The 17,472-nt window shown below is 60.7% G+C and overlaps 2 protein-coding genes across 2 annotated transcripts; one reads left to right on the forward strand and one right to left on the reverse strand.

The window, feature by feature from the left end:
- Window positions 1-455: 455 nt before the first annotated feature.
- Window positions 456-1,598, forward strand: HES3 (hes family bHLH transcription factor 3). Its single transcript, XM_012473617.2, has 3 exons — window positions 456-536; window positions 635-716; window positions 1,225-1,598. The coding sequence occupies exons 1-3, from the start codon at window positions 456-458 to the stop codon at window positions 1,596-1,598; spliced, it is 537 nt and encodes a 178-aa protein (XP_012329040.2).
- A 1,824-nt stretch (window positions 1,599-3,422) lies between these two features.
- On the reverse strand, window positions 3,423-17,222 carry GPR153 (G protein-coupled receptor 153). The gene is made up of 6 exons (XM_064363173.1): window positions 16,958-17,222; window positions 10,572-11,036; window positions 9,740-10,169; window positions 7,369-7,561; window positions 6,499-6,683; window positions 3,423-6,073 (listed from the first exon to the last, which is right to left on the reverse strand). Exons 2-6 carry the CDS (start codon window positions 10,925-10,927, stop codon window positions 5,399-5,401), a joined length of 1,839 nt encoding a protein of 612 aa, XP_064219243.1. The 5' UTR covers window positions 10,928-11,036; window positions 16,958-17,222; the 3' UTR covers window positions 3,423-5,398.
- Between the last annotated feature and the right edge of the window lie 250 nt (window positions 17,223-17,472).

Below are 17,472 nucleotides of genomic sequence, written 5' to 3' on the forward strand. Positions count from 1 at the left end.
GGCATGGCAGGGGTCCTCAGACTCAGGAAGTGGTGGAGGCCAGAGAGATAAGGAAAAGACCGAGAAAGGGGAAGCGGGGGTCCCTCGGGAGGCAGGAGGGGTCCTGAAGTGAGAGGAAGCCTGGGTTATGGGAGGGGGCTGAAGGATGGAGGTAGGGAGCTTCCCAGTGCCTCACCCCTCAGTCCCCTCCTCCTCAGGGTTTCCAGAGTCCAGAGGGTCTCATTGACATGTAAATGAGGGTCCCCTATAAAGACGGAGCTGCCTCCCACTGGTGCGAGGACAGCAACATGGGGACGGAGCCTGCCACCCGGGGCAGCCTCCCCAGCAGCTTCCGAAAGGTCTGAGGTCTTGAGGGGTGAGGGACAGGCGCCCTTCCCGGGCAGCAGGGGCAGAGGGCAGGAGGGTGGCAGTCCCACACTCTAAAGGCCGTTCATCTGTAGATCTCCAAGCCGCTGATGGAGAAGAAGCGCCGGGCACGCATCAACGTGTCGCTGGAGCAGCTCAAGTCGCTGCTGGAGAAACACTACTCGCACCAGGTGAGACTCAGGCAGGGTGGGGGGTGGGTGATACTATCCCAACCTCTCTGTCTTCACCTTGGGCGGCCGGCCTAAGAGCCGTTTCCATGGTCGGGTAGATCCAGAAGCGCAAGTTGGAGAAGGCCGACATCCTGGAGTTGAGCGTGAAGTACATGAAAAGTCTTCAGAGTTCCTTGCAAGGTACAGACCTGGGCTGGAGGGAGGAGGGGGAGGCTTGTGGGATCAGACCCAGGGATGTACAAGGCCAAATAAGGAGGGATGCCTCAAGGATCGCTTGACCCTGGGCTTTTGAGACCAGCCTGGGCAACATAGCAAGACAGCAAGACCCCCGTCTCAAAAATAAATAAATAATAAAGGGTCGAGTGAAGAAGACAGCTCGGAGGCAAGTGGGCAGCTGGTGGGGGGTGCCCAGCTCGACGTGGGGAGAGGGAGGAGCAGTAAAATTCGGGCTTGCTTTGCGATTGGAATCCGGGTGGTAGGAGGTCTGGACGCCGGGGGAGACATTCGGGTCGTCTCACCTCTCCGCCCCGCTCTTCCCCTCCTCAACACGCTTCTTCCCTCCTTTCCCCTCTCTCTTTTCCCCTCCCCCTTTTCCCCTCCCCTCACTCCTCTCTCTCCGTCCTCCCCCGCTCCTCCCATCCCTCTCTCCCCTCCCCTCCCTGTTTCTCCTGTCCGCTCCTCCCCACAGGGCTCTGGCCGGTGCCCAGCGGAGCCGAGCACCCGTCGGGCTTCCGCAGCTGCCTGCCCGGCGTGAGCCAGTTCCTTCGGCGCGGAGATGAGGGCGGCGGCGGCCTGCGCTGCCCCCTGGTGCCCGAGCGCGCCATCGGCAGCACCATGGACAGCGCCGGGCCGGGCCGGGAGGCGCCCGGGCTGTGCGGCCCCTGCACCCCTGCGATCTGGGCTCCTGCTCCGGCCGCCGGCGGCCTACGGTCCCCACCACCCCTCCTCCTCCCCCCCGGAAGTCTCCCCGGCTCATCCTCCAGCGTCCCCCCGCCGCAGCCAGCGTCGAGTCGCTGCGCCGAGAGCCCCGGGCTGGGCCTGCGCGTGTGGCGGCCCTGGTGAAGCCCCAGGATAGCGGGGACTGAAGGCGCTCCCTATCTGGTCTGGGGACACAGGGACTATTTTGAACACGCCCACAGTGACTTCCAGGAGCCCCCAGTGGTCCGGTTCTGGTGCTGGAGCAGGGGTGGCTTGGAGAGGGCCGCGTACCCGCGAGCGCAGGGAAGTACCCCGAGCCCTGCGGGACTGGGTCTGCGTGTCTGGACATAATCCACCCCCACTCCAGCTCCACCTACACACGCTGGACCGCTCACTCTCCACTCATCCTCCGGAGGGGCTGGGAGGGGGTGTCCTGGGCTGCGCCTCTTTCCCAGGAGCCCCTGGCGGGTAGCCCTCCCGCCCCACCCCCGCCTGGCTGCCGCGCCGCGGTAGGAAGGTCGCAGTTGGCAGCAGCGCAGAGGGGACCCCTCGCAGCGAGGAGAATCGCTGCCCCGCCCCGGCCCATTCAGCGGACCGCGGGCGCCCGGTTCCCACCGGCACAAAGCGCGCCCGGCCCCGCCCCGCCGGCGAGGGGCCCCCAGCCTCCCCCGACCCGGGACCCTCTCGGCTTCCAACGACCTCCTCCACAAGCGGCGCTGGCCACCCGGCTGGCGCCTTCTCCGAAGCCCGTATTTCTCAAAAGACCCCCGCCCCCCACAAGATGCACCGCCCGCCCGGATGCCCCGCCCCACGCGGTTCCTCGGTTGGTGTCGCCAGCTTGAGGGCTGCAAAAGTGACCCCGGTGCCTCTCGTGGGAGAGGGGCACGCCTTCCGCCCGACAAAGACCCTGGCCCACATTCTGGGCCCAGACCCCGTAGACCCCGCAGCTCCAGATCCCTAGGGCTGCCGGAGAATCCAAACCCAGTACAGCCCTCGGAGCGCACGGCGCTACTTGATTTGGTCGATAAATGAGGTTATTGCTGCGCTCGGACTTAGGTAGTGGAAGGCTCTGAAATCAGATTTTCTTCCCCTGGGCTTCTGGCCCAGGAGTCCGGGCCATCGAGGGGCAGCCTGGGTTGTGGGGTCAGAGATCCCGGCACGTCTTCCCGACAGCTTGTAATTCATAATAATAAAACCAGCGCGAATCTGTGAAGTGGGCATCAAGAGGACACCAGGGGTCTAATGTCTCCCACCCCTGCGATGCCTACTTAGGTGCATCTTTTTGAACCATAAATAACTTTCCACAGAACCTCTTCTCTTTTTGGGCGGCCCTGGCCTGCAGGTGCGCTAAACTCGCCCTGGTCCAAACGCGTGGAGAAGGACCCACGGTGCTTCAGAAGACCGGCTCCACCATCGCGCCTAGTGAGCTCGCTGGAGCTGGGGCGAGGGTAGGGGTCCTGGCTGTCACCGTCCAGGGTGGGCTCTCGGGTCTGCGCTTCCCGCGGTGTGGAGTGGGGCGGGGAGCGGTCAGGATAAATCCCTCTCCCGTCCACCGGGTGGCGGTGTTGCACTGCAGACCCAAAGGTTCTTCCTCCAAATTCCGGAGGGGCCACGAGAGGAACAGGGGCTCGACAGGTCCCAGGAGGCTTAGGCCCAGCTCCTATCGCCCTGCTCTGTTCGCTCTCTTCAATCAAGCTCACAGTGACTAGCAGCCCCAGGTGCCATTCCTGGGGCAAGGGCTGCCACCTGGGCTAATAGGGCCTTTCTGCCTCATCCTGTGCTCCTCCAGGACCATCTCACTCGCTAGAGGGACAGGAGCATTTGCCTGAAGACAGAGCAAGTCCAACCACCCAAAATGGCATATTACCAGAGGAACTCAGGTTCCAGAGGAATATATTAAGGGGCAGCTGGCCAGCCCTGCTGTGAGGTTAGAAGGGTTTTCCATGAAAGCAGCCTTGGAATGCCAGGTGCAAATTGTAAGGAAGTTTTTATTGGGTCCTGTACAGAAGAGAAATACTCAATTGTCAAAAAAACTACAAAGGAATCCCTGGCTCTGGGTGTGCTATGAAGACAGCTCCCTCCCCAGTTAGCCAGGGTCAAGTTCCTTAGAAACGCAGCAAACAGGCCTGGAGGCTGGACAAAGTGTGGGAGACAGCTCCAGGCCCAGGGTCCTCCACTTGGGGTCCTCCCCTTTATTTTTGTAAAAACTGCAGGACTGGAGCAATTTGGAGGACTCTGTCCCCCTGCAAGTATTGCCGTTGGATATGAAACACGGAGCAAAAACCTAGAGTGACAAATGAGTGAAAACCTAAGGTGACAAGTGGACAGATGACCCCCAGACTGAGGAGACGATGGCTAGCTGGTGACCTCTGCCGCTACGGCACAGCAGCATTGGCCACAGATGGCCCCTCCTGTGGCCAGGGCTGGATTGCAGTTCCCTGCCTTGCTCACCTGTGGCCAGCTCATACTCCTAGTTACCCCACAGCCAGGGACTGGAGGGCCCTCTGAAGCAGAGACAGACTTAGGCAGCCCCCACCCCACCCCAGCAGCTGCTTCTGGGAGTGGGACCCTATCTGAAGGGTGACAAGATGGGCTTGGCCACCTGAGGACCAGAAGGAATTGGGCACAGGCAGGCTCTATGCTGACCTTGGAAACTGCCTCAGATCTTCCCGTTGAAGGGCCACTGTATAGGGGTAAGGGTCTGAAGGAGATGGCCTTTGTATCTGCCCTATTTCACCAGCTCAAAGTCATAACTGTTCCTGGCTCTCTTTAGCCTAGGAAGATGCAGGGCCCATGGCAATGCCCAGGCCTGTATGGGGTCTGCCCAGGAGGAAGGCAAAGAAATGCATTGCTCCCAGGGTTTCGGATACTTGCCCGGGGCCAGGTCTTGAGCTGAGAACCCGGAAGCCTCTGCCAGGATCCCTTCCTGGCCAGGCCTGCACAGGTGGGGAGTGAGGCTGTGGATGATGTGGGGACACAGAAGCCCAGGCCCCGCTGCCCTCGTGTTCTCCGCCTGCACCTGCTAGTGTCATGGTGGGAGCCACAGGGGTGGGGGGAGCAGTGCTGATGTGGTGGGGACAGGCAACCATGGCAGAGTAATGAGGGTAGGGACACTAATGGTGGTCAAGGTGGCTGAGGTGCCAATGTCGGTGGTGCAGTGTGTTGTGCTTAGCTGGGGTGGAGTGTGGGTTCCCAAGGGGGCACGGGGTCATAGAGTGAGAGGCCTCAAGCCTGGGGGGGACCACACCAGGCCACATGCTGAAAATGAACCTCTGCAAAGGCCACAGAGGGCCCTAGACTACCTCTCACACCTGGGCCACTCAGTGGCCAAGGTCCATGACCAAGAGACTTCAAACAGCCCTGAGAGTTAATGTCACCTGCTCATCACAGATGGGGAAACTGAGGCAGGACAGGACCTGATCAGAGCCTGTTGGGGTTCTGAAGACCCCTGTGCTTAGAGACCTTCTGTACCCCCCACCCACCCATTCCCTGGGTGTGGCAGTTACGTGTACTGTGGTGGAAAGCCTGGGCCGGCCAGTGGCTCCAGCTCAGCCCCTCCAAGGCAGGGTTTTGTTCGGTCCCCAGGTGGCTGTGTCTCAGGGTTCTCTACTCCCCCAGTCCTGTTACCCAGGGCTGGTGATGGCGCAGCTGGACGTGCACGTCACTCACTACCCAAGCCCAAGCTTGGAACGTCACTCAGCTGTCCAGTGGCGGCCTCACTCAGCTCCGGAGATGCCATGCCCAGTGCAGTAGTCCCGGGCAGCCGTCACCCTCGGGACAAGGCCAGCTAGGAGGAGCCGGAAGACAAATGCCGAGGCCAATGCCCTCTCACCACTGTAAGGGGTGGCACGTGTCTGCGCGTGGGGCGGAGGTGGCGTCTTTGGTGGTGTGACCCCCACCAGCGGCCTGGCCTGCCTGGCATCCGTGGGGAGGCGCCGGCTGTCCTAGGACGCCGAACCCAGGGAATCTGAGTGGAGCGTGGCGTAGCCCGAGGACTCAGAGGGCGAGCTCAGGAAGCTGCTGGTGCTGCCGCCACCGCCCGCCGCGCGCAGCCCCCCGGGCTCGCCCCACGACGCGCTCAGGCCCGGGCGCAGGGAGCCGCCGTGCGCGTGCGCAGCGGGGCGCGGCCCGGGGCTCCGCTGGGCGCTGCCTGGGGGCGTCGGGGCCTCTCCGGGGTCGGTGCTATCGGGGGCGTCGGGCGCAGCGGGGAAGGGTCCGGGCGGGCGGCGCAGGGCCTGTGGCTCGCACTCGAAGGCGGTCAGGGCGAAGGCGTCTGGCAGCAGCGAGGCCGAGGCGGAGCGGGGGCCGGGCCCGGGGCGGCGGCGCGGGCTGCTGGGGCTGCCAGGCGGCGAGTCGCGGGCCCGCCGCGGGCCGCCATCCAGAGCCGGGGGCCGCAGCGACAGCAGGCTCTCCGCCGAGCGGCGGCGGGGGCGGGATGGGGGCGCGTCCTCCGTGAAGGCCAGGAGGCTGGCGCGGCGCCGCTCGGGCCCAGCAGGCAGCACCAGGTGCGCCAGGGCAGCCAGGTCCTCACCGGAGCCCCAGCGCGGCAGGAAGGCGGGCAGCGGGACGGCGGCCCACACGTCCGCGTCGTCGTGGGAGAAGCGCCGCGTGGCTGGGACCTGTCAGGACGCGGCGGGCTTTTACCTCCAGCTGCCCTCCTGGAAAACGGGGACAAACCCTTCCCCACCCCGGGGAAGGGCCTTCCGTGGGTCAGGGACCAGGCCGCGGGCCAGGGCAGCCTGGCTTGGGAGCTGTGAGGCTTGGCGGCCCAGACGCAGTACTGTGCAGGTAGCTGGGGTCGGTTGGAGAGGGGGTTCCTTGAGGACACTGGGCCCGCAGGAGATAACGCAGGCGACAGGGATCATGGGGGTGGCAGTTGGGGCTCACCCACACGAGTTGTGTGGCCTTTGGCCAGCCCAGCCTTGGATGGTGACAGCCACCCCTGCAGCTGCAGAGGGCGAGATGAGCTCGTAGTGGAGAGGCTTGGGCAGGTCAGGACACCCCCCACCTGCAGGCGTGGCCTCTCCCCCTGCCCTGTGCTCACCTGCAGGTATTGCATCTTGTCCTCCTGCAAGGGCCGAAGCGGGTAGAGCTGGGGCAGGCCCCCCTCCAGGGCAGAGATCTCATACTTGGCCATCCTGTCTAGGGCCACAAAGTCACCTCCATAGCTGTAGTCCAGGGAGCGCTCCAACACCAGGTCTGGGGAGATGCCACCTTCCAGGCTGGTCTCTGTAAGGTTAGGGGGCAGAGGCTTAGGGCCATGGAAATTTGGGGGCATCTGGGAGGGAATCTCAAGGACCCCCCAACCCAACAGACATATAAGGTAGAGGGCTGGTTACTTAAAAAGGGAAGGTGAGGGGTTCTGGGTTCAAATCCCAACTATGCCACCCTTTAGCTGTGACACTGGACAATCTCCACACTGAGCCAATTTCCTTATCTAGGACATGGGGTGGGACCTGAGGTGACCTTGGGAGCCCTGAGGTCTAAATACTACACGCAAGGGGCTGGCAGCGCCAGGACAGAGCAAGGCTGGGCCGAGGGTAATGGTATTGCTGGAAACGGAATCCAGACAGGTCCTGGTCTGCAGGACTCCCCAGGGCAGCTCACTGGGGATCCCTGAGGTTGGGGGGTGAGCCCAGGAGCTCAGCTGGAGCACGTGCAGACACATCCACCGGCTCTGTTAACAGAACATCCCATTACTTGGAACCTGGGGCAGCCAAGCCAGATAGGAGAGTGGTCTGTGGGAACCTGGCTTGGGTTCCTTGGACATTCGAGTACATTTGGGGGTGACACAGGGGGTGTCTGTGGTTGAGAAGTCACCCCATAGAGGGATTGCCTGACAGCTGTTTTCCTGCCAACTCCAATGACCTCATCCAGACGCCACTCTCCCCAGGGCCACTCAGGCCATCCTCACCGTCATCGGAGTCCTCGTCGTTGGCCATGAGGGCCATGCACTTCTCCCGGACAGCCTTGAGGTTGGCCCGGTAGCGGTCGCAGGCCCAGAGGAACACAGGCAGCAGCGAGGCTTGGGCCACGGAGCACCACAGCACGCAGAGCGCCATCCAGGGCGCTGAGGTGTTGGCCCGCAGGCTGCTGAAGCTCACCACCTGTGGGCACAGGACTTGGCCTGGCACCTGCAGGACCCTCCACCATCACACAAGCTCCCCCCAAGCCACAGTCTTCCCACGTGTACTACTATGGCAGGTCTGACAACCCATCTGCCACGGAAAAGGGGCCCCTGGGAAGGAAAGAGCTGGAGCGTGGCAGTGGGAGGCCCTGCCCTCTGGGAGCTACCTGGCTGCTGGGCAGCACTGGGTGGCCCTGCTCTCCTGTCTCCCTCCTGGCTGCCCAGAGCATGGATTATCACCTTCTTGTCCGTTTTTTTTTTTTTTTTTTTTGAGACAGAGTCTCACGCTGCTGCCCAGGCTGGAATGCGGTGGGTAACTCATGGCTCACTGCAGCCTTGATCTCCTGGGCTCAAGCGATCCTCCTGCCTCAGCCTTCCAAAGTGCTGGGATTACAGGAATGAACCACTGTGCCCGGCTGCCACCCCCTTTTTGAGATGAGGAAACTGAGGCTTATAGAACCAGGTCTCAAGCCTGTTCAAGATTCTGCCACCCCCTTCCCGGCCAGTGGCCTCTTCAGCCCCACCCCTGCCTCTGGGTCCCCACCCAGGGATCCCACATTTCACCTCTCCCATAAGAGCTCTCACTGCTATGTCCCAAAGAGTGACACTTAGTGATTCCCACAAGGGAGTGACAGTGTGGATAACGTGGGCATGTCGCTTCTGTCATTTGTGGGCCATGTGACACTCAGAAAGCTGCTCAACCTCTTTGGGGCTCAGTTTCTTCATCTGTAAAATGGGCTAAGAACACCCCATGTTCTAGAGGGTGAAGATTCTGGACACTTTATAACAGAAGCATGGAGTGGCCCCACAAGCTGCACCCGATCCCCTGCCCGGAAGAGAAGTGGGGGTGGCCCTGACTCCCTCCTAGCCGCCCCCCCCTACTCCGCTGCCCCCACTCTGCTCCTGAGGTGCCTTGTAGTTCTCTGCTGTTTCAGGAATCCCCTTCCCTCCATCTGTACAGGGACTGGGCCACCAGGGCCCACTCTACACATGAGGACCCTTAGCTGGGGGGAAATGAACCTGCTGGGGTGGGGCAGTGGGGGCTGCCCCCTGAGCAAGGCCTCGACTCTGAAGCTGCCACCACCACCCCCAGTCACCATTCTGGAGCCCACGTCCTGCCATGACTCAGGGGAGGCAGTCCTGCCTGCTGCTTGGACGAAAACTCTCAGGCTGGTCTTTACCCCAGTCTCAGTCCTCTGCCTGCCTCACTGCAGACCTTTGGGGACTGGGGTGGAGTCTCGCAGGTGGGAGGGGTTGGCTACTGAGTCCAGACTTCATTCTTGGGCCAAGCTGGCCCCAGCTTCACCAAGAGGACCCCAGGCAGCCCCTCTGGACCGCAGACCAATGTTGGCAAGGCCTTCCTCACAGCAGCCCTCGCCTTGGCCTTCCCCAGCTGTTAGTATCAAGTGCAACTCCCCAACAGACAATTGAAGCCCCCCGTCCTTGTCCTGTCTCCCAGTCCAGCATCCCTACCTAAGTGTGGCATCAAAGCTCCCTCTGTCCCTCCTGAGACCTGAACCCACCAGAAAACCCATGGGCATGCTATCCCACCTCTGCATCAAACAGGCCTTGAGGCCGGACATGGTGGCTTGTGCCTATAATCCCAGCACTTTGGGAGGCTGAGGCAGGCGGGTCACCTGAGGTCAGGAGTTTGAGACCAGCCTGGCCAACATGGTGAAACTCCATCTCTACTAAATATACAAAAAAAAATTAGCTGGGCATGGTGGTGGATGCCTGTAATCCCAGCTACTTAGGAGGCTGAGGCAGGAGACTCACTTGAACCTGGGAGTTGCAGTGAGCCAAGATTGCGCCATTGCACTCCAGCCTGGGAAATAAGAGCAAAACTCTGTCTCAAAACAAACAAAACAAAAAAATGGGCCTTGGATGAGAGGAGCAACCTCTTCTGCACTGTGGAGAAAGGCCCTGAGCTCTGAGCTCTGCAGCCACCTGATGTGGGCTTGAGTCTCAGCAGGCTGTCCTGACTCTAGGCAGGTCTTTGTACCTCTCTGAACCTCAGTTTTCAAATCTGGAAAATGGGGACGATGATCAAGCCCCTTTCAAAGGATCGGGTCTGAGGACTCAACCACGTGATGTCTGGGGTATGAGCAGTCCCAGGGCTGTCCAGAGACAGGCTCCCCTACCCAACGCTATCACCCACCAGCACAGGGAAGCCCATGAGGCAGTCGTAGATGAAGACTATGGTGGTCACGAGGCCCGTGATCTGCAGGGAGGTTCTGGCGGGCTCTGAGCCGTCGATGGAGGAGCGCCGCTTGCCCTGCGCGTCCTCCACTACGATGGTGGGCACAGTGAAGGCGCGGCAGTCGGCCCGGCGCCCCACCTGCACGGCCAGCGTCTGGAAGAGGGCGATGGCTGTGCAGACCACGCCCATGGCCACACTGCCACCCACCAGCAGCAGGAAGCAGACACCGAAGCCCAGGCCGATCTCAGCCACGATGAAGCGGCAACCATGCGTGTAGAAGCGTTCACTGGTGTCGTGCCAGCCAACAGCGGGCAGGGCCGACAGGATGAAGGACACCATCCAGATGCCCATGACTGTGTGTACCGCCTGCTTCTTGGCATTGCTCAGCCTGGCACGGGGCAGGGTGGAATAAAGGGAACTGGCGTCACCCGCAGGGGCTCCCCAGGCCTCTGTGGACCTGTAGAGGATCCTGATCGCCCAGGCACCCCACGCCCCCCAGCACGTCATAGTCGTGGCACAGCCAGTGTGGTGGGGCCTCGTCCCTTGCATAGGAGCTACTGTGAACATTGTCACACATCCCTCTCCCAAGCATTCTGTATTGGCTGCTTGTGTCTAATACAAAGCTACATGTGTGTGCCCCCAGCAGCCGACAGCTGCCCCTCCTGAGCCTCCCTGCCTTCCCAGCGTGCTGCAGGTGTGACCACTCCTGTGCACATGTGGGCACACCAGATATGTCCTTGTTTTCATGCCTTCATGGAACCTCAAGAACCCCAGAGCTTCACGTGCTCACCGGTAGTTGACAGGCCAGCAGACCATCCACATGCGGTGGTAGGAGAGGGAGGTGACGGAGAAGCAGGTGGCCAGGGTGAGGGTGTAGAAGGTGGACACGAAGACCTTGCAGAGCCCCTCATTCCACTCAAAGTCGGGGTGCTGCCGCCGCAGCTGCACCACAGAGTAGGTGGCGATGGGCACGGCCACGTTGAGCATGTGGGTGGCCGAGAGCGTGCACAGCAGGAACTCCAGGGGCTTCCACTTCTTCTGCTTGGCGCCAATGCTGAGGATGCCCCAGGCGTTGGCCAGCAGGGAGAGGCCCCCACATGCCAGCCAGCCCACTGCACTGCCAGGCAGCTGCCGCTCATCACTCATGGTGCAGACCGGAGCTGGCAGGCGGCTGAGGCATCCTCCTTGGAGCCAGGCCTCGGGGAGTAGCCGCCCTCACTCCTGGTGGCTCAGGGATGCTGGGGACCACGAACATCTGTGGGGGTGGCAATGGGCACTCAGTGACTCCCGCTCTGGCGACAGCATTGAAGCACTTGGGTACTTGGGATGGGAGATGGTGAGTGCTACACTTTGAATGTCCCCTGAAAAACTCAAGCTCAAATTTAATTAAAACTCGTGTTGAAACTTAATTGCCATTCTAATAGCATTAAGAGGTAGGACAATTTTTTTTTTTGAGACGGGGTCTCGCTCTGTCACCCAGGCTGGAGTGCAGTGGTGTGATCTCAGCTAACTGCAACCTCTGCCTGCATTCAAGCAATTCACCTGCCTCAGCCTCCCCCAGTAGCTGGGATTATAGGCGTATGCTACTACATCTAGCTAATTTTTGTATTATTTTTTAGTAGAGATGGGGTTTCACTATCTTGGCCAGGCTGGTCTTGAACTCCTGACCTTGTGATCCACCTGCCTTGGCCTCCCAGAGTGCTGGGATTAAAGGCGTGAGCCACCAAGCCCGGCCAGAGGTAGGACTATGTTTTTAGAAATGGAGACTTGCTCTGTCACCCAGGCTGGAGTGCAGTGGTGAGATCATAGTTCACTGTGGCCTGGAACTCCTGGGCTCAAGCAATCCTCCCCAGTTAGACTCCCAAGTAGCTGGAACTACAGGCGTGCACCACCATGCCTGGTTAACTTAAATGTTTTGTAGAGATGGGGTCTCACTGTGTTGCCTAGGTTGGTCTCAAACTCCAGGCCTCAAGCAATCCTCCCACCTCGGCCTCCCAAAGTGTTGGGATTACAGGCATGAGCCATAGTGCCTGGCCACAAAACATTGAAGAGATGATTAGGCCATGGGTGGGTTAATGTCTCTACCAAAGGGCTTCTGGGAGTGGGTTCCTCTTGGAGCGTTCTCCCTTCTGCTATGTGAGCAAAAGCCTCTTCCCCTTTAGAGGACACAGTGTCCAAGGCAGCATCTCTGAAGCACAGACCAGGCCCTCACCAGACACAAACCTGCCAGCACCTTGATTTTGGATTTCTCAGCCTCCAGGATTGTGAGAAATAAGTTTCTTTTTTGGGGGAAAAAAAATATATATATATATATATATATATATATATATATATTTTTTTTTTTTTTTTTCCTTCAGACAGTCTTTCTCTGTCATCCTGGCTGGAGTGCAATGGTGCCAACTCGGCTCCTGCAACCTCCCCCTCCCGGGTTCAAGCCATTCTTGTGCCTCAGTCTCCTGAGTGGCCGGGACCACAGGCACGTACCACCATGCCTGGCTAATTTTTTTGTATTTTTAGTAGAGACCGGGTTTAATCATATTGGCCAGGCTGGTCTTGCACTCCTGACCAAGTGACCTGCAAACCTCAGCCTCCCAAAGTGCTGAGATTACAGGCATGAGCCACTGCGCCTGGCCTTATTTTTTTTATATATATTTTAGAGACAGAGTCTCACTATGTTGCCCAGGCTGGTCTCAAACTCCTGAGCTCAAGTGATCCTCCCACCTAACCCTCCTGAGTAGCTGGGATTACGAGGCGAGTGCTCCTGCACCCGGCGAGACATATATCTGTTCTTTACGAGTGACTGGGTCTTAAGTACTATGTCACAGCAGCACAAATGCTCTAAGGCAGGGAAGGACCCCGACGCACTATGACCTATCTGGCCCTGGCTTACATCAGGCTGCTGCTGCACCCTCTTCTCCAGGCCCCAGGGCCTCCTGCTCATGTCCCTGACACCCAGGGGCTGTATACAGGGGTGCCCAATAAATGCATATTCCCTCACTTCTGTCCACTCCTGGCCAAGGCTCAATATCTGGGCTTCCTTCCAGGTTACTTGCATCCTCAGGGAACCAGCCAAGCTGGGCCCAGATGGGCACTCCTGCCCTGTGCGTGCCCTGGCATCATCCCAGAACAAGTCCTCTTGTCATCAAACGTTCCAGAATCCTCACACAGCCCATGCCAGAGCCCCCTCAGTGGACGTCTCTGCACTCTTGTCTTATTCATTCCACTCATCAGGCCACATGAGGACGTGTCGGGGAGGACCATGCCCCTGACCTCCGTTTCCCTCTCTTGCCCCCAAGTGACCTGTTGGAGAAGGGAGCTGGTTACCACTTTCATGCCCACTGTGAGAGGGGGCAGGCAGTCTGCTATGTCAGCCTCCAGCTGGCTTTCCACAGCCAGGCCCCGGAGGGGGTTAAAGCCCCAGCACAGCAGCCATGTGGCTGGGGCAAGGTCCTTGCACCTTCTCCTCTAAAAGGGACTGACTGCAGTGCTTTTTCCACAAGGAGGCTGGGGTGGACAGAAGCCACATCTCCATAGCCCTGGGCCCAGGTCCGGCACACAGTGGGTGCTCTGGGGCAGTGGCCAGTCTCATGCTGTGGTTGGCTCGGGCAGCAAGGGCCTGGAGATGCCCTGCAGACCAGACTAGAGATTGACTCTGAAGTCAGAGGAAGTGCCAATGGCCTTTCGACATGAGCCAGGGACACAGGACACTGGGCAGCAGGTGTGTGGTGGGGGGCGGGAAGGGACCCATCCTGCCAGAGGGCCAGGGCAGGCGGTGTGGGAGAAGCACAGTGAAGGCCTACTGTGTGCTCTGCTCACACTTAACTGGCCTTTCTCACCCAGGGCTTGTTTAGCCTCATTTGCTCTTTCTCATGCCCCGGGTCCTTATGGGAATCTACAGCACCAGACATGCCCCATGTCCCCCAGGGAGGAAGTATCTCCAGCTCAAGGTAGGGGACCACTGCCATCTTAGCCAAGGCCCCTGGCTCTCGGGCAGGGAGGCAGCGATGTCCTAGCCACCAGCTGGCAGGCCCCTTGCTTGTCTTGTCCAGAGTTCTTTTTTTTTTTTTTTTCTTTTTTGAGACAGAGTTTCGCTCTTGTTGCCCAAGCTGGATATCAGCTCACCACAACCTCTGCCTCGTGGGTTCAAGCAATTCTCCTGCCTCACCCTCCTGAGTAGCTGGGATTACAGGCACTCACCACCCCCCTCAGCTAATTTTTGGTATTTTTAGTAGAGACTGGGTCTCACCATGTTGGTCAGGCTGGTTTCTATCTGCTGACCCCAGATGATCCACCCTCCTCGGCCTCCCAACGTGCTGGGATTACAGGCGTGAGCCACTGTGCTCTGCCGCCTTGTCCAGAGTTCTTTTGGTCTGTGGCCTGACTCCCCCTGGACATTCAGGGACCCCAAGGGGTGTGTCTCATTCATCTTGGTGCCACTGCCCTGGACCTGCCCAGACCCCTGACCCGTGGAAGGAGCCTAGTCTGGGTGACATTGGGGCTCCTTTGCTGGCTTCCTGGGTGGGGGCGACTGCTGCAGCCAGGGAAATTCCTTCCCAAACGTTTATTAGGTTTCTGCTTACACAGTAGCCTCCCCTTCCCCATCCCAGACCCAGCGTGGGAGGCAGGGTGGTCCCTTAGACTCTCTACCAGTCCCTCCCGTGTCCAGTTAACCACGCTGAGTGCAGCATAGAGGCCACATGGTATGTGAGCCCAGCGCCCCAGTGAGTCACGTGACTCCTCTGTGCCTGGGTTTTCTCCTCTGTACACCGGAAGTGATAATACCTTGAAAAGTGCTGTGGGTAGTTACTGCGCTATGCCAGGGAAAGTGCTTAGAATGCAGAGAGGCACATAGTCAGCACTCAGCAAAGACTCCCCATCTAAATGTCTCTCTTAAAGCCCTCTCAGCTCACTGAGCTGTGCTGTCTCTTATGGGTCAAGACACTGAGCTTGGAGGTGCCAGGGAGCCTCAGACCTGCAGGCAGATACATATTCACTAAGACCAGGACCTGGGGCAGACTAGCCTCAGGAGTGAGGGGACCACAGGGCCATCTCCAGCCTTTGGGGTGCCTGGCAGCCTTCTGGGTGCTCAGAGCAGACGGAGTGTGAGTAAGCGCTTGGGCGAGAGAGCTGCAGACACCAGTGGTCTTTATGCTATCAAAGAGGAAGCTGGACTCATGCACCTAGGTCAGCATCCATTTCTATCTGCCCAGGGCCGCCTTGGCTGTGAGACTGGGAGACCTTCCTTCAGATGCCCCTGTGACCTTGGCCCAGCCCAGCCCATCCTGTCCACATGATTATTGGTGCAGGGTGGTGAGGAAGGAGCCACAGGTTGCAACCAGCCCAGCCCTTCCCGGTGCCAGTTCTTCCTCTCATCTAGCCTAATGGTGCCTTACTGCTGGGAAAGGCTCTAGGTCTGAAGGCTGGTGCAGTGGGGGTGGCTCATGCCTGGAATCTCAGCACTTTGAGAGGCTAAGGCAAGCGGATGGTTTGAGTCCAGGAGTTCAAAGCCAGCCTGGACGAAAACCTGTCTGTACAAAAAATAAAAAATTGGCTATGTGTGGTGGTGTGCGCCTATAGTCCCAGCTACTTGGGAGGCTGAGGTGCAAGGATCACCTGAACCTGGGGAGGTTAAGGCTGCAGTGAGCCATGATTGTGCCACTGCACTCCAGCCTGAGTGACGGAGTGAGAGCCTGTCTTAAAAAAAAAAAAAGGAAAAGGTTCTAGGTCTGTGGGCAGGGGTACGTGCATCCTCCTGCACAGGGGCATGCTCCTCCAGTGAGTGCCCACACAATTCATCCCCATGGTAAAGCTGGTCCAGAAGAAACAGAGAGAGGCAAACTCCACTTGCCTGACACCAAAGTCTTGGCCTCTCAAACATTAAAATGTTGGGGAACAAGGCTTTTTATTTTGTCCCTAGAGCTGAGGTCTTTCTGAGCCTCCTGTCTGCAGGGCAGGTCCCACGGTCCCCACACTGCAGATGGCAACACTTCAGGCAGAAGCTCAGGGCAACATGGAGAAGACAGTGTCAGGGCTGGCTTTAGGGCCAGACACTCCTGGGTGCTGTAGACCTGGGATGTGAGAGGACTGTCCTGGGGGGTAGGGGGTGGACACTGGGTTCCAAGTGCAGAGTGCCAGAGGACTGGCTGTGTGAGAACAAGGTGTCCCTCTGTCTCTGGGTCAGTGACCACAAACCCACGGATTGCACCCTTTCTGTTCATTCTTCATAGAAAGCAGAGGCCGCTAGGGCCAGAACCCAGGCTGGGCTCCCCTCAGTGCCCATGGGACCCAGGATGGCACTGTCTCCTGCTGAGAAGTTTCTCCTGCAGGGCACTCAAAGCATCCCTCAGCATCTCAGGATGGGGCTCTTCCCACCTCCCTGCCTACTGCAGGGCCGACTGCAGGTGCGACCGGCCTGAGACCCACCCGGGCCACGAGGCCTCCCACCGCAAGACCCGTGGGCGGGGCCCAGGCGTGACGTCACGGCTCCGGGCCAATGAGGCCGTGTGGCCCGGAGGCCCCATTGCGCAACAAAGAGAACCCAGAACTTGAAAGGATTCCCCGGGCTCGGCCCCGGCTTCCGCCCCCACGCCAGTCTCCACCCGCGCTGCAGCCGATCTGTTCCACCGGGCCTGGCCTGGCCGTCGCCCGGAGAGGGATGCGCAGCGCGAGGCCTTGACATCTCTGGCACGCCCCCCCAGTCCCTGCCTTAATGGTCCCAACCCCCCGGGGCTCCAATCCAACCCCCGCAATCCCCACTCCGACCCGCGTGCTCTCGCCTGCTGGTCCCCAGTGGGTCCCCCGAGTCCTGCCCCAACCCGAGGGCGCGTTCGAGAGACAGCCTGGGAAACCTGGCGGGACTGCGGCCCCCGGACCCCTCGGGGTAGCGCCGAGCAGGGGCAAGCAAGGGATCCCTAGACCGCCCCGCCTCCGTCCCCTGACAGCCCCCCTGGGCCGCGCTGCCAGGCCCCGATGCAGGGGAACGGAGGGAGGGGCTGGCCCCGGGGAAGTTACCCCGAAGGTCCCCAAGTTGGGGGGTGCCAGAGCTAAGCGGCGCTCGTGGACCCCCGGACGGACCCCGCGACCGACAGCGCGCGGAAAGCCCCCTCCCTCCCCGCCGAGTCCTCCCGCCGGGGTCCTCCCTCCCGGCCGCCCTCGGGCCAGGGCGGCGGCGCTCACCCTGCGTTCGGGCGCCCGGGGCTCCGACTCGCTGCTCCCGCCTCCGGCTGCGGTTCCCGCGCTCCCGGGCCGAGCGCGGGCCACCGAGGGCCGCGGGGGTGGTTGCCGGCGGAGCGGCCCGTGGGCCGGGGCATGCTGGCGGCGGCCACCGGCGGCCGGCGCGCTCCGCTCGGGGGGCTCGGCCCCGCCGCCCGTCCCTCCCCTGGGCGCCGCCGCCGCTTCGCTCCGCTCCGCTCCCGCCGCTCCGCTGCTGCGCCGGGCGGCCGGGGGCGGGGGGCGGAGCAGGGCGCATGTCTCCGCCGGGGCCTCCGCGCCGCCCCTCGGCCCGCCCCGCCCCCGCTCGCTCCGAGGCGCGGCCGCCGTGGCCGTCTGTCGGTCTTTCTGTCCGTCCGTCAGCACACACCCGTGCCCCGCCTCCGCCCGCGGCCGGGCCGAGCCGCCCTGGACCGGTGGCGCCTCCCGACAGCGCCGCGCCCCTGGCTCCCAGCTGGGCTCGGTGCACACTCCTGACGCCG

The sequence above is a fragment of the Aotus nancymaae genome, unplaced genomic scaffold (assembly GCF_030222135.1).
Source record: "Aotus nancymaae isolate 86718 unplaced genomic scaffold, 86718_ANA_hifiasm-v0.15.2.pri h1tg000053l, whole genome shotgun sequence".
Lineage (NCBI taxonomy): Eukaryota > Metazoa > Chordata > Mammalia > Primates > Aotidae > Aotus > Aotus nancymaae.

Coding starts and splice junctions, on each gene's coding strand:
- HES3 (XM_012473617.2), top strand. CDS start 456: ATGGAGAAGAAGCGCCGGGCACGCATCAACGTGTCGCTGGAGCAGCTC. Junction 537..634: donor AGAAACACTACTCGCACCAG/GTGAGACTCAGG, acceptor ATGGTCGGGTAG/ATCCAGAAGCGCAAGTTGGA. Junction 717..1,224: donor TCTTCAGAGTTCCTTGCAAG/GTACAGACCTGG, acceptor TCCTCCCCACAG/GGCTCTGGCCGGTGCCCAGC.
- GPR153 (XM_064363173.1), bottom strand. CDS start 10,927: ATGAGTGATGAGCGGCAGCTGCCTGGCAGTGCAGTGGGCTGGCTGGCA. Junction 7,562..9,739: donor TCATGGGCTTCCCTGTGCTG/GTGGGTGATAGC, acceptor CTGTGCCCACAG/GTGGTGAGCTTCAGCAGCCT. Junction 6,074..6,498: donor ACAAGATGCAATACCTGCAG/GTGAGCACAGGG, acceptor GCGTCCTGACAG/GTCCCAGCCACGCGGCGCTT.